General features: G+C 42.7%; 1 protein-coding gene across 1 annotated transcript; it reads left to right on the forward strand.

The window, feature by feature from the left end:
• The first annotated feature begins 362 nt into the window (after nt 1–362).
• Nucleotides 363–3132, forward strand: LOC129832000 (dynein light chain 2, cytoplasmic). The gene is made up of 3 exons (XM_055895699.1): nt 363–549; nt 1462–1598; nt 1808–3132. Exons 2-3 carry the CDS (start codon nt 1467–1469, stop codon nt 1943–1945), a joined length of 270 nt encoding a protein of 89 aa, XP_055751674.1. The 5' UTR covers nt 363–549; nt 1462–1466; the 3' UTR covers nt 1946–3132.
• Nucleotides 3133–12246: the final 9114 nt, after the last annotated feature.

Below are 12246 nucleotides of genomic sequence, written 5' to 3' on the forward strand. Positions count from 1 at the left end.
CATGAAAAATGGGACCAACACTCAACATGCTTCATTTATATTTTAGTTCAGTGTACATCTCACACAGACAGTATAACGTCCAGTAGAAACATGGATTGTATTTATATGATAAGACAACAATGTAATATCATATCCTATATAATGTGATATCACGCATACATTAATTGATGCTGCTAACAATAAGATTACACATTGAGCATAAATTCTCGGTACACCTGAGTTTGCCAGGGGGCCTTATCTACCTACCTACCTCACCATGTAGTGTCAACGATGCATTGTGGGATGAAATAAGATGCTGGCAGAGAGGAGCGGGTAGAAAATGCTCGCAACACAAGAAGAGGTGGCAGCACAGCCAATCGCAGTGTAAGTGGCGTAGGGCAGGGTGTTAGGGCGGGGGAGTATTTTGCAGGGCAGTTTCCCACATTTGCTTTGAGTAAAGCTTATAAAATAATTTGTCGCAGCACGATCTAGCAAGTAAACAAAGCTTTATATCCATCAAGGTGAGTTACCTGATCTCGAAGTGGAAAGTATCTTCATCTCCTACATAAGGTGAGTGACAATGTTTATTTAGTAGCCTACTCACACTTGACTTGCATGGATGGTGGCGAATCAGTGGGGGTTTTTTAATTGAAGCGAAGTTTCTCATAAACAAGGTAGTGTACTTTTGAAATATGTTGATTTTAAATCGTAAAGATGAATCTATGAACTAATGCGCAGTCGCTACCACCTGCAGGTTATTGGCACGAATCAGATCTCCCTCGGACCTGTTCAATCGTCCATAATCTAAAGGATTTATGTAGAAATTTAACGACTAACTAATATACATTGATGTTTGCACCAGACTAGAACTGTGCATCATCCAGCGGACCAATTCCAAATTTTATTAATGTCGCCATGTGATTTTTGCCTTGTAATTTGATTCGACCTGTATCGAGTTTCTCCGTAGCCTGTTCGTATTGTACCTAACCTACACAGGGTCGTCGTCACAACGTAATCTGGTGTCGAAATACAAAGTAGCCCAGTACATTCGGGTATTTTGATAGAACCGAGTTTGCCACATTGTATCTGCACTTAATTGGCTTGTCCTTTGGTTTTCACAATAAACAAGACTGTTAGTTAACGGTGAAGATCAAAGGGCAAGCAATCATTATTATTATTTTTTAACCTTTTTATTTAACTAGGCAAGTCGGTTAACAACGTTCTTATTTACAATGACGGCCTACCGGGGAACAGTGGGTTAACTGCCTTGTTCAGCGGCAGAAGGACAGATTTTTACCTTGTCAGCTTGGGGATTCGATTCAGAAACCTTTCCGTTACTGGCCAACGCTCTAACCATTAGGCTACCTGCCGCCCCATAGTTGCTGGGGTTACCTGTGAATTCAGGCTTTATCACTTCACTAGACTTGTAATTTTGTATCTATAGTGACAACGTTAGGTGTGACGTTTTGTTCTTGTTTGCAGGCATCATGACTGACAGGAAGGCAGTAATCAAGAATGCTGACATGTCTGAGGACATGCAGCAGGACGCAGTGGACTGTGCTACCCAGGCCATGGAGAAGTACAATATAGAGAAGGACATTGCGGCCTACATAAAGAAGGTGAGATGCTGTATAATCAACCCAGTCAGGCCTGCTGCCTTTGGCCTGTGTATTCCAGTCAGGCCTGCTGCCTTTGGCCTGTGTATTCCAATTGTCTTCCATGGTGCAAGCTGTTTAAAATATGACAAATGGGCTGCATGAGATCATTTTCTTCCTCATGTAGTCATGGATTACTTAAGCCCTGTTTTGTTTTTTATAAATCCCTATAGGAATTTGACAAGAAGTATAACCCAACATGGCATTGCATTGTTGGGAGGAACTTCGGCAGCTACGTCACTCATGAGACAAAGCATTTCATCTACTTCTATTTGGGGCAGGTGGCCATCCTCCTCTTCAAGTCCGGCTGAGTTCTCTGAGGCCTGGAGTGCCTCTCCTCCCAACCTGGACTGTAATGCACTGGTGGCTGATGTCACAACTTCTCACACACTTCAAATATTAAAATGAAAACATACCATGATGATACACAACTGGCTGTGCGCAACTGCATGGACTAAGATGTACCATATTTAATGTGTATATGTTACAGTACAAATACTACTTTCACTAGTTGCCATAAAATGCAACTGGAAGAGATTTTTGTTAATGCTGTTCTACATTTTGTTATACTTAAGTTGTAAATGCTTTAACAGTGGCCTTTGATTGTATAATAAAGGAAAGCTAGAGAATGTAGTTGTGCATCTGCTTCACCCCAGAGAGCTGTTTTGTTTTGTGACTCCTGTGCTACTGTTTGAATGTGCTTAGTTGCTCTAGACATTGAACTACTACAGCAGTTTGTAACGCCTGTATATTGCCAGAGGTACAATTGAGACTAGCACAATCTATTTGGACACATCTTCCCAGATTTGCAATTGCTGTTATCGATCCCATTTCCCAGTCATAACTCATAGGTATAATGTCTCATCTGGCATAGTGAGGGTGTTGGCAATGTCCTATTGCTAGTTGAGTTCCTATGTTAACATGCAGATGTTTTTAGAATGGTGGCTTGGCTGTTCCATTTGCAGAGGATTGACACCATCCATACTTGAACCTATTCTGGCTGTGCAACAAAGGACTGAATGTTGAAATTCGGGTCCTTTTGTAGACTTGCATATCTTAGTGATTTGTTTAACTGTATCTACTTTGTTGGTAGTTTCTATTCTGTTTATTGTTTGATGCAAATTTCTATATGATTTGCACAGGCATACCTCTTCTCTCTGCATGGGAGTACAACTGCACTTCACTGAAGGAATAATTGGGTTTTTGGCAATGAGGCCCTGTATCTACTTCCTCAGCCGAATGTGTGGATTCCTTTTGTTGGACCAGTATGAAGGAAGTTGGAGATAGTTTGGCAAGCTAATTAGTGTTGGTGCAATCAATGGAAGTTGCTAGTAGATACCATATACTTCCAAACATTGCTTTAATGCATCTAAATTACATCCATGAGTTCTGACTTTAGGGAATTAAATGAAGGGCCTCATTACCAAAATCCCAAAGTATCCCTTTAAAGGGGTAAAGTTCAACTTTAATTTAGTCAATAAAATGTTTAATCAAGTCACTGATTGTTTTCATTGTATTCTGTTCACTTTCAGTAGTTGTGATAATTGAACCATGTCTTTGACGATGCAGTAGAATGTGTAGCCTTTGCTGCGAAACCATGGAGGATTGAACCCACCACATATTCTTTGGGCTATTGGCCATTAGATTTCAGTAAGGTTGCTACACCCCCAAACAGGAACAATGTAGTGACTGATCAGGACAGGTATTGGCTGGCAAATGTATTAACCACGGTGGCAGCATGTGTACTTCTCTGGATCTTTTCAGTACTGAAGTGCGAACACTTTGTACGTGTTGAACCCCAATAACCTGAGTATAGTTTATTTCTGCGCAACTGAGCAGTAATATTGATAATGGGGCCTAATTATATTAATCTTAGTAATGGTTTTGCAACCAATTGGCAGTATATGTTACCCTTCCTAGTTCAGAATACACTAGTCCTGCATAGAGGTCAATTGCAGGCAAGGCTACAGAGGAGAAAGTGAAGGACAAGTGACTAAATTATTTGTGGGGACTGACTGTGGCCAGTGGATGTGATCTCACCACAAATACTACCCTAGACTTTGCAGGTAAATGTGCACTGACTGAATCAATGTTCTTGTTTTTTAATGGATTACAGACATGCATGTGGTTACTATAAAAACAAGGTGCCTTTTGTTTCTCAGCATGGTAACTATTCTTGTCCAGCAGCACATACTGTACACTGCACCTCTGAATGTGTGGTCTGTTACCTGACAGCCAGGTGAGGGAAGCATTCAGTAAGGATCTCTTCTTCCACTGCTAATCTATCCAAGGCTTGAATAACAAAAGAGCTAGACAATGGATGAGATATAGTACATTAAAGTGGGTTGCAACAGACTCGATAGACTCCCCACCCCCAGGTGCACGTTTAGTTTTTTGCCCTAGCACTACACAGCTGATTCAAATCATTAAGCTTTGGATATTTGAATCAGCTGTGTAGTGCTAGGGCAAAAACCCAAACATGCACCCAGGAGAGACCCCAGGACTGAGTTTGGGAAACTCTGCTTTAGATTGTTCTGTCATTCAGCAATGAACTGTTGGACAGTCACAGTCACTTTGTAAAGTAGTGTGTGTAGATGTGTTTTCCTGATTATAGAAACTCATTCAGATTAATACATTGTAAATATTCAAGGAACAGTCCTGAAAAGCAGACAGCCGATAAAGCTAGTTATTCATCAAATGTTTTAAGAACTGCCATATCATATTGCCATATGCAATATCTAACCTGTTGCCTAGTCAGTTTACCCCTACCTATATGTACATATATATCTCAACTACCTCTTAACCCTCCACATCGACTTGCTACTGCTACCCCATGTACAGTATATAGCCAAGTTATCGTTACTCATTGTGTATTTAGTACTCGTGTGCAAGTTTTGGGGGATAATTTTTGTATTTTTCTCTACATCGTTGGGAAGGGCTCGTAAGTAAACATTTCACTATATGTCTACACCTGTTGTTTACGAAGCATGTGACAAATACAATTTGATTTGATGCCACGTGATATGGGTAAAATATATGTGAAATTATTCTCATACAGATTATATAGTTGAAAAGTCTGTTAAAGCTGTATACATGCTAATGTCCTTGTTCCCAGGCTGCTTGTTATGTACTGGACACTATGCTCCCTTCTGATGACCGCTCTTACCCCACTCAATGTCCCTGCCACTGGGCACTGACTCATCATCGTGTGTGACTGTGTGTTCCTTTTTGCCTTCTTATATGGACTTGAGTGTTGTGTTACAATGGTCATATTCACTCAATGGCCCGTTTATTAGGTACACCACGCCGTTCACAAAAATGGTTTTCTTTTACAGACTATTTATTTATTTATTTTACCCTTATTTTACCAGATAAGTTGACTGAGAACACATTCTCATTGACAGCAATGACATGGGGAATAGTTACAGGGGAGAGGAGTGGAAATTAATTGTAACTCAATTGAACTCAATGAATGAGCCAAAATCAGTCATGTGGCCGTGGCTTTTTATATAAAGCAGGCAGACAGGCATTGAGTCATTCAGTTACTTTTTCATTCAATGATAGAATGGGCAAAACAGCTTCCAGGGTGGCGCAGCGGTCTGAGTTACTGCATCACAGTGCTAGAGGCATCACTACAGACCCGGGTTCGATCCCAGGCTCTGTCGCAGCCGGCCGCGACTGAGAGACCCATGAGGCAGTGTACAATTGGCCCAGCGTCGTCTGGGTTAGGGAAGGGTTTGGCTGGCCGGTATGTCCTTGTCCCATGGCGCTCTAGCGACTCCTTGTGGCGGACCTGGCTTATGCACGCTGACTTCGGTCGGAAGTTGTACTGTGTTTCCTCCGACACACTGCTGCGGCTGGGTTCCGGGTTAAGCAAGCAGTGTGTCAAGAAGCAGAGCAGCTTGGCAGGATCGTGTTTCAGAGGATGCATGGCTTTCGACCTTCGCGTCTCCCGAGTCTGTACAGGAGTTGCAGCGATGGGACAAGACTGTAACTACCAATTGGATACTACTAAATGGGGGAGAACAAAGGGGTAAGAAATAAAGAATGGGCAAAACGAGTGACTGAAGCAACCAGGTGCGCCGGTTCCAATATCTCAGGAAATGAAAGCCTCCTGGGCTTTTCACACATGAAAGTGTCTAAGGTTTACCGAGAATGGTGCAACAAACAAAAAACATCCAGTCAGCGGCAGTCCTGTGGGAGAAAACAGCTTGTGGATGAGTATTGAAGGAGAATGGAAAAAATTGTGCAAGCTAAAAGGCGGGCCACAAACAGGCATATAACGGCGCAGTACAACAGTGGTGTGCAGAACGGCATCTTGGAACGCACAACTTGTTGATCCTTGTCACGGATGGGCTATTGTAGCAGGTGACCTCACTGGGTTCCACTCCTATCAGTTAAAAACAAGAAGAAACGGCTCCAGTGAGCACCATCGGTGGCCAGTGGCACCTTCATTGGGGAGGAGGGGCTCATAGTAATGGTTGGAACGGAATAAATGGAACGGTATCAAACACATCAAACACATGCTTTTCATGTGTTTGAAACTATTCACTCCATTCCAACCATTATCATGAGCCGTCCTCCCCTCAGCAGCCTCTTGTGGCAATCACCAATACTGGACAATTGATGAGTGGAAAAACATTGCCTGATTTGACGAATCCTGCTTCCTGTTGCATCATGCCGATGGCAGGATCAGGATTTGGTGTAAGCGCCATAGGTCCATTGCCCCATGCAGGTGGCAGTGGTGTAATGGTGTGGGGAATGTTTTCCTGGCACACATTAGGTCCTTTGATACCAATTGAGCAATGTTTCCATGCCCCAAAGAATTCAGCTTGTTATGGAGGCAAAGGGGGTCCTACCTGGTACTAGATGGGTGTACCCAATAAACTGGTCACTGAGTGTACATGGAAACATTTCATACAAAATCGCATCTCTTTTAACACACTTGGCCCATCATAGGCACATACACACACAGACCTGACGCTCACACACAAACCTGACGCTCACACACAAACCTGACCCTCACACACAGACCTGACGCTCACACACAGACCTGACGCTCACACACAGACCTGACGCTCACACACAGACCTGACGCTCACACACAGACCTGACGCTCACACAGACCTGACGCTCACACAGACCTGACGCTCACACACAGACCTGACGCTCACACACAGACCTGGCGCTCACACACAGACCTGACGCTCACACACAGACCTGACCCTCACACACAGACCTGACGCTCACACACAGACCTGACGCTCACACACAGACCTGACGCTCACACACAAACCTGACACTTACACAGAGTATGTCTCTGATGTTAGTAAATGTGTTCCTCCAGAACTGGCCTACCTCAGAGAATGTTGATGTTCTTCCTCCCATCTGGCCCTTCAGTGAAATGAGGAAGTTAAAAGGTTGCAAATAATCATTTAAACTCAGCAGAGTTATTGTGCACTATTTCCAGTGACTATAGGGATTTTTAGTGGAGAGATTTGAGCTCACTGATTAGGGTCATCTGGAGGGCTCAGAAAAGAATGAGGGCATAAGAGTGAAAGCATAAGTGTCCCTTTGAGAGTATGTGTGTGGTGTTGAGTATTTCGAACAGTGAGTAACAGTGACTTTGTCAGTGGTTTGTTTACAGTATAGGAGGAGGTGTCCCTCTTGTGGTCAAATAGATAAAAAGCCAGTGACATGCATTTAATTCACATCTCAGTAGGCATGTACACTGAGTATACAAAACATTAAGAACACCTGCTCTTTCCATGACATAGACAGACCAGGTGAATCCAGGTGAAAGCTATGATCCCTTATTGATGTTACTTGTTAAATCCACTGCAATCAGTGTAGATGAAGGGGAGGAGACAGGTTAAAGAAGGATTTTTAAGCAATGAGACATGGATTGTGTAATGTGTATTCGGAGGGTGAATGGACAAGACAAAATATTTAAGTGCGTTTGAACGGGGTATGGTAGTAGGTGCCAGGCACACCGGTTTGTGTCACAAACTACGACTCTGATGGGTTTTTCACACTCAACAGTTTCCCATGTGTATCAACAAGTGTCCATCACCAAAAGAATATCCATCAATATTAGGAAGGCGTATACTGTGCAGGTAGGATATTCTACATAATGAGATTATGGATAAGAGCGATAATTTTATTTTATAAAACAGAGGTCTAGCATTGATCATCTTGTCACCATAATAAGACCTGAAATATTTTTTGGAAAGGAGCATCAAGGTCATCGTGCATTTTCACCACCCTGTGAAGATCATCGTAAATTATTTAATCTGTAGCCTAATAGGCCTAAACCGCATGGTTTCCAGTGTAGTAGTGGGAAGACCACACACCATATCATCGTGTGACTCCAAGTTTACTTCAATATGATGGTTATTATATCAATATTTGCTCAAAAAGGCGTTTCCACTGCCATTTTTCCTATTATTAATTTTACCGGCACCAAAAGATCCCACCATGTTGAACAAACAAGTTATCTGTCGGCATTTATACAATTCTACCGGAACTTCCTGTTTCCATCACACCTGTCGTTATTGTTTCTATCCTGACCAGACCACACCGCTCGTGTCCTGTGTGCGAGCGTTGCAAAATAAATGTACACCTACATGTTATTCAATCATTACACTCACACTGCTCACGCATGTAAAAGAGCATCTGCATAGCCAGACGTTAAAATAGAACGTGGTTCTATTTGTGACGCTTAATGCGCTACAAGTAACGCCTCTCCCATCTCCTCATTGGTTTTTAGGAGCATATACCCATGTCGGTGATTGAAAGATGAACTGAGGTCTATGCTCCAGTCCAGTCTGTAGTGGTAATGCACCTTGAAGTTGGTTGCCAACCACCAGAAGAAAAAGAAGAAGAAGAGGCAGCAGCAGCCTGAATAATAAAAAGAAGAAGAAGCAGCAGTAGCCTGAATAATAAAAAGAAGAAGAAGCAGCCTGAAGAATAAAAAGAAGAAGCAGCCTGAAGAAGAAAAAGAAGAAGAAGCATCAGTAGCCTGAAGAAGAAGCAGAAGCAGCCTGAAGAATAAAAAGAAGAAGAAGCAGCAGTAGCCTGAAGAAGAAGCAGAAGCAGCATGAAGAATAAAAAGAAGAAGCAGCAGCAGCCTGAAGAAGAAGCAGAAGCAGCCTGAAAGAATAAAAAAAAGAAGAAGCAGCAGTAGCCTGGAGAATAAAAAGAAGAAGAAGCAGCCTAAAGAATAAAAAGAAGAAGAAGCAGCCTGAAGAATAAAAAGAAGAAGAAGCAGCAGCAGCCTGAAGAAGAAGAAGAAGCAGAAGCAACCTGAAGAATAAAAAGAAGAAGAAGCAGCAGCAGCCTGAAGAAGAAGCAGCAGCAGCAGCCTGAAGAAGAAGCAGCAGCAGCCTGAAGAAGCAGCAGCAGCAGCCTGAAGAAGCAGCAGCAGCAGCCTGGAGGAGAAGCAGCAGCAGTCTGAAGAAGCAGCAGCAGCCTGAAGAAGAAGCAGCAGCAGCCTGAAGAAGAAGCAGCAGCAGCCTGAAGAAGAAGCAGCAGCAGCCTGAAGAAGCAGCAGCAGCCTGAAGAAGCAGCAGCAGCCTGAAGAAGAAGCAGCAGCAGCCTGAAGAAGCAACAGCAGCCTGAAGAAGAAGCAGCAGCAGCCTGAAGAAGCAGCAGCAGCCTGAAGAAGCAGCAGCAGCCTGAAGAAGCAGCAGCAGCCTGAAGAAGAAGCAGCAGCCTGAAGAAGCAGCAGCAGCAGCCTGGAGGAGAAGAAGCAGCCTGAAGAAGAAGCAGCAGCCTGAAGAAGCAGCAGCAGCCTGGAGGAGAAGAAGCAGCACCCTGAAGGAGGAGAGATAACTAGAAAACAAACTTTTATCCTTTTATCTGTGGATTAATTGACAGAGTAGAGGACCTTGTGTATTTCATGTAAAATAACAACCCAATGTTTATGTCCCAAGACAAATTAGCTAGAAACAGCAAGCTAGCTATTTAAATTGCCATAAATGTTTAATGCTTTTCGACTTGTCCCCAAATTAATATAGTTGGTTCAGAGTTTGTTTTGATATTTCAACCTGTGTGTGCTGATCGCGTCTGGTGTGTAGTGACAAAACAGCCAGGGAAAGTAATTGTTTTCACTTTATGATAGAACATTCAGATTTTTATGCCTGACTGTCTGACATCATTACCAGATTCTGTTAGAATTTTCTTGTCATCACAACAAAACGGGCAATTTTTTTTCAAATAGAGATTCTGTTTAAATTGTGTTTTCTTTTAAAAGATGGGTCTGGTTGAGAATAGAACATTCTGTTTCTGCCTGAGTGTGATGCTGTTAACCGCAATTTTTCTGGATTATCTTGATCCCAGACCAAAACGACTTATTTTACACAATTACAGATTATAAGAAATGGTTGCAGTTTGGAAACTGCAGTAAAAGTGCAGTAACTGCAGTCAACTGTGGTGTTTTGGACAGTGTACTGAGTCAATATATTTCACTCTGACTGCAATATTTTTTGTAAGGGTTCTTTGAAAAGAAGGGCCTGACTGACATGAAAAATGCATTAAGGGGAAGGATCCACAGACACAGAGGCTGATTATCTTTCTGCACATTTCTTTATTTTCAATGCTGGCTGCCATGGTTAACACAAACGCAGAACATTGAATGCTACCTGAATTGACTCAGAAAACTAACATAAGTAGGCCGACAGTATCACAGCGAGGTCAAACAAGTGTGTGTCTTAATCAGATTATCCAGTGTTCACAGCAACACTACTGATTATTCTCTACCCCCAGTGTATGTGGTGTACTATGGTTTTAGGCATGGCTCACTAATCCTCATCTTTTCTCTTTCTCTGTCTCTCCTTCAGGAGGGCCTGATGCTCTAGGACTGTAAATGAGGACATCCTAGCCTGACACCTGGCCCAATCCCACCTGGCCCCTGCTACCTTCTACCTGTCTGTTACTGCCTCCACTGGTTCTTTCTCCCCCTCAAGTTACTGACCCTCCCCTTTCGCTATAGTCATTATTGATATTGTCTGAGCCTGCTGGCCATTAATACTGGTAGATTCGAATTAATTAATAGTCACAGTGTTGCAGATGTAAATGCGGGGTACAGTAAAAATCTGTACCCCGCAACATTGCAAGACAATAAAAGTAATAATAAGAAATAAAACAATTTGGACACATCTAGTTATTCCAGGGTTTTTCTTTATTTTTACTATTTTCTACATTGTAGAAAACTAGTGAAGACATCAAAACTATGAAATAACACATATGGAATCATGTAGTAATCAAAAAAGTGTTAAACAAATCAGCTTTGCACACTCTTGGCATTCTCTTAACCAGCTTCATGAGGTAATTACCTGGAATGCATTTCAATTAACAGGTGTGCCTTGTTAAAAGTTAATTTGTGGAATTTCTTTCCTTCTTAATACGTTTGAGCCAATCATTTGTGTTGTGACAAGGTAGGGGTGGTATGCAGCGGTCTGAGGCACTGAATCTCAGTGCTAGAGGCGTCACTACAGACCCTGGTTTGATTCCAGGCTGTATCACAACCGACCATGATTGGGAGTCTCATAGGGAGGCGCACAACTGGCCCAGCGTCATCCAGCTTAGGGTTTGGCCGGGGTAGGCTGTCATTGTAAATAAGAATGTGTTCTTAACTGACTTGCCTAGTTAAATAATGACTAAATAAAATAATTAAAATACAGACTATAGCCCTGTTTGGTAAAGGTCCAAGTCCATATTATGGCAAGAACAGCTCAAATAAGCAAAGAGAAACGACAGTCCATGATTACTTTAAAACATGAAGATCAGTCAATCAAGAACACTTCAAGAACTTTGAAAGTTTCTTCAAGTGCAGTTGCAAAAACCATCAAGCGCTATGATGAAACTGGCTCTCATGAAGAATGCCACATGAAAGGAAGACCCAGAGTTACCTCTGCTGCAGCGGATAAGTTCATTAGAGTTACCAGCCTCAGAAATTGCAACCCAAATAAATGTAACAGACACATCTCAACATCAACTGTTCAGAGGAGACTGCGTTAATCAGGCCTTCGTGGTCGAATTGCTGCAAAGAAACCACTACCAAAGGACACCAATAAGAAGAAGAGACTTGCTTTGGCCAAGAAACACGAGCAATGGACATTAGACTGGTGTAAATCTGTCCTTTGGTCCTTTGTCCTTTGATGAGTCCAAATTTGAGATTTTTGCTTCCAACCTCTGTGTCTTTGTGAGACGCAGAGTAGGTGAACGGATGATCTCTGCATGTGTGGTTCCCACCGTGAAGCACGGAGGAGGAGGTATGATGGTGTGGGGGTGCTTTGTTGGTGACAGTGTCAGTGATTTATTTAGAATTCAAGGCACATTTTACCAGCATGGTGTTCCGCAGCATTCTGCAGCAATACGCCATCCCATCTGTTTTGCGCTTAGTGGCACTGTCATTTGTTTTTCAACAGGACAATGTCCCAAAACACACCTCCAGACTGTGTAAGGGCTATTTAACCAAGAAGGAGAGTGATGGAGTGCTGCATCAGATGACCTGGCCTCCACAATCACCTGACCTCAACCAAATTGAGATGGTTTGGGATGAGTCGGACTGCAGAGTGAAGGAAAAGCAGCCAGCAAGTGCTCAGCATAT

This window comes from Salvelinus fontinalis, chromosome 33, assembly GCF_029448725.1.
Source record: "Salvelinus fontinalis isolate EN_2023a chromosome 33, ASM2944872v1, whole genome shotgun sequence".
In the NCBI taxonomy this organism is placed as follows: Eukaryota; Metazoa; Chordata; class Actinopteri; order Salmoniformes; family Salmonidae; genus Salvelinus; species Salvelinus fontinalis.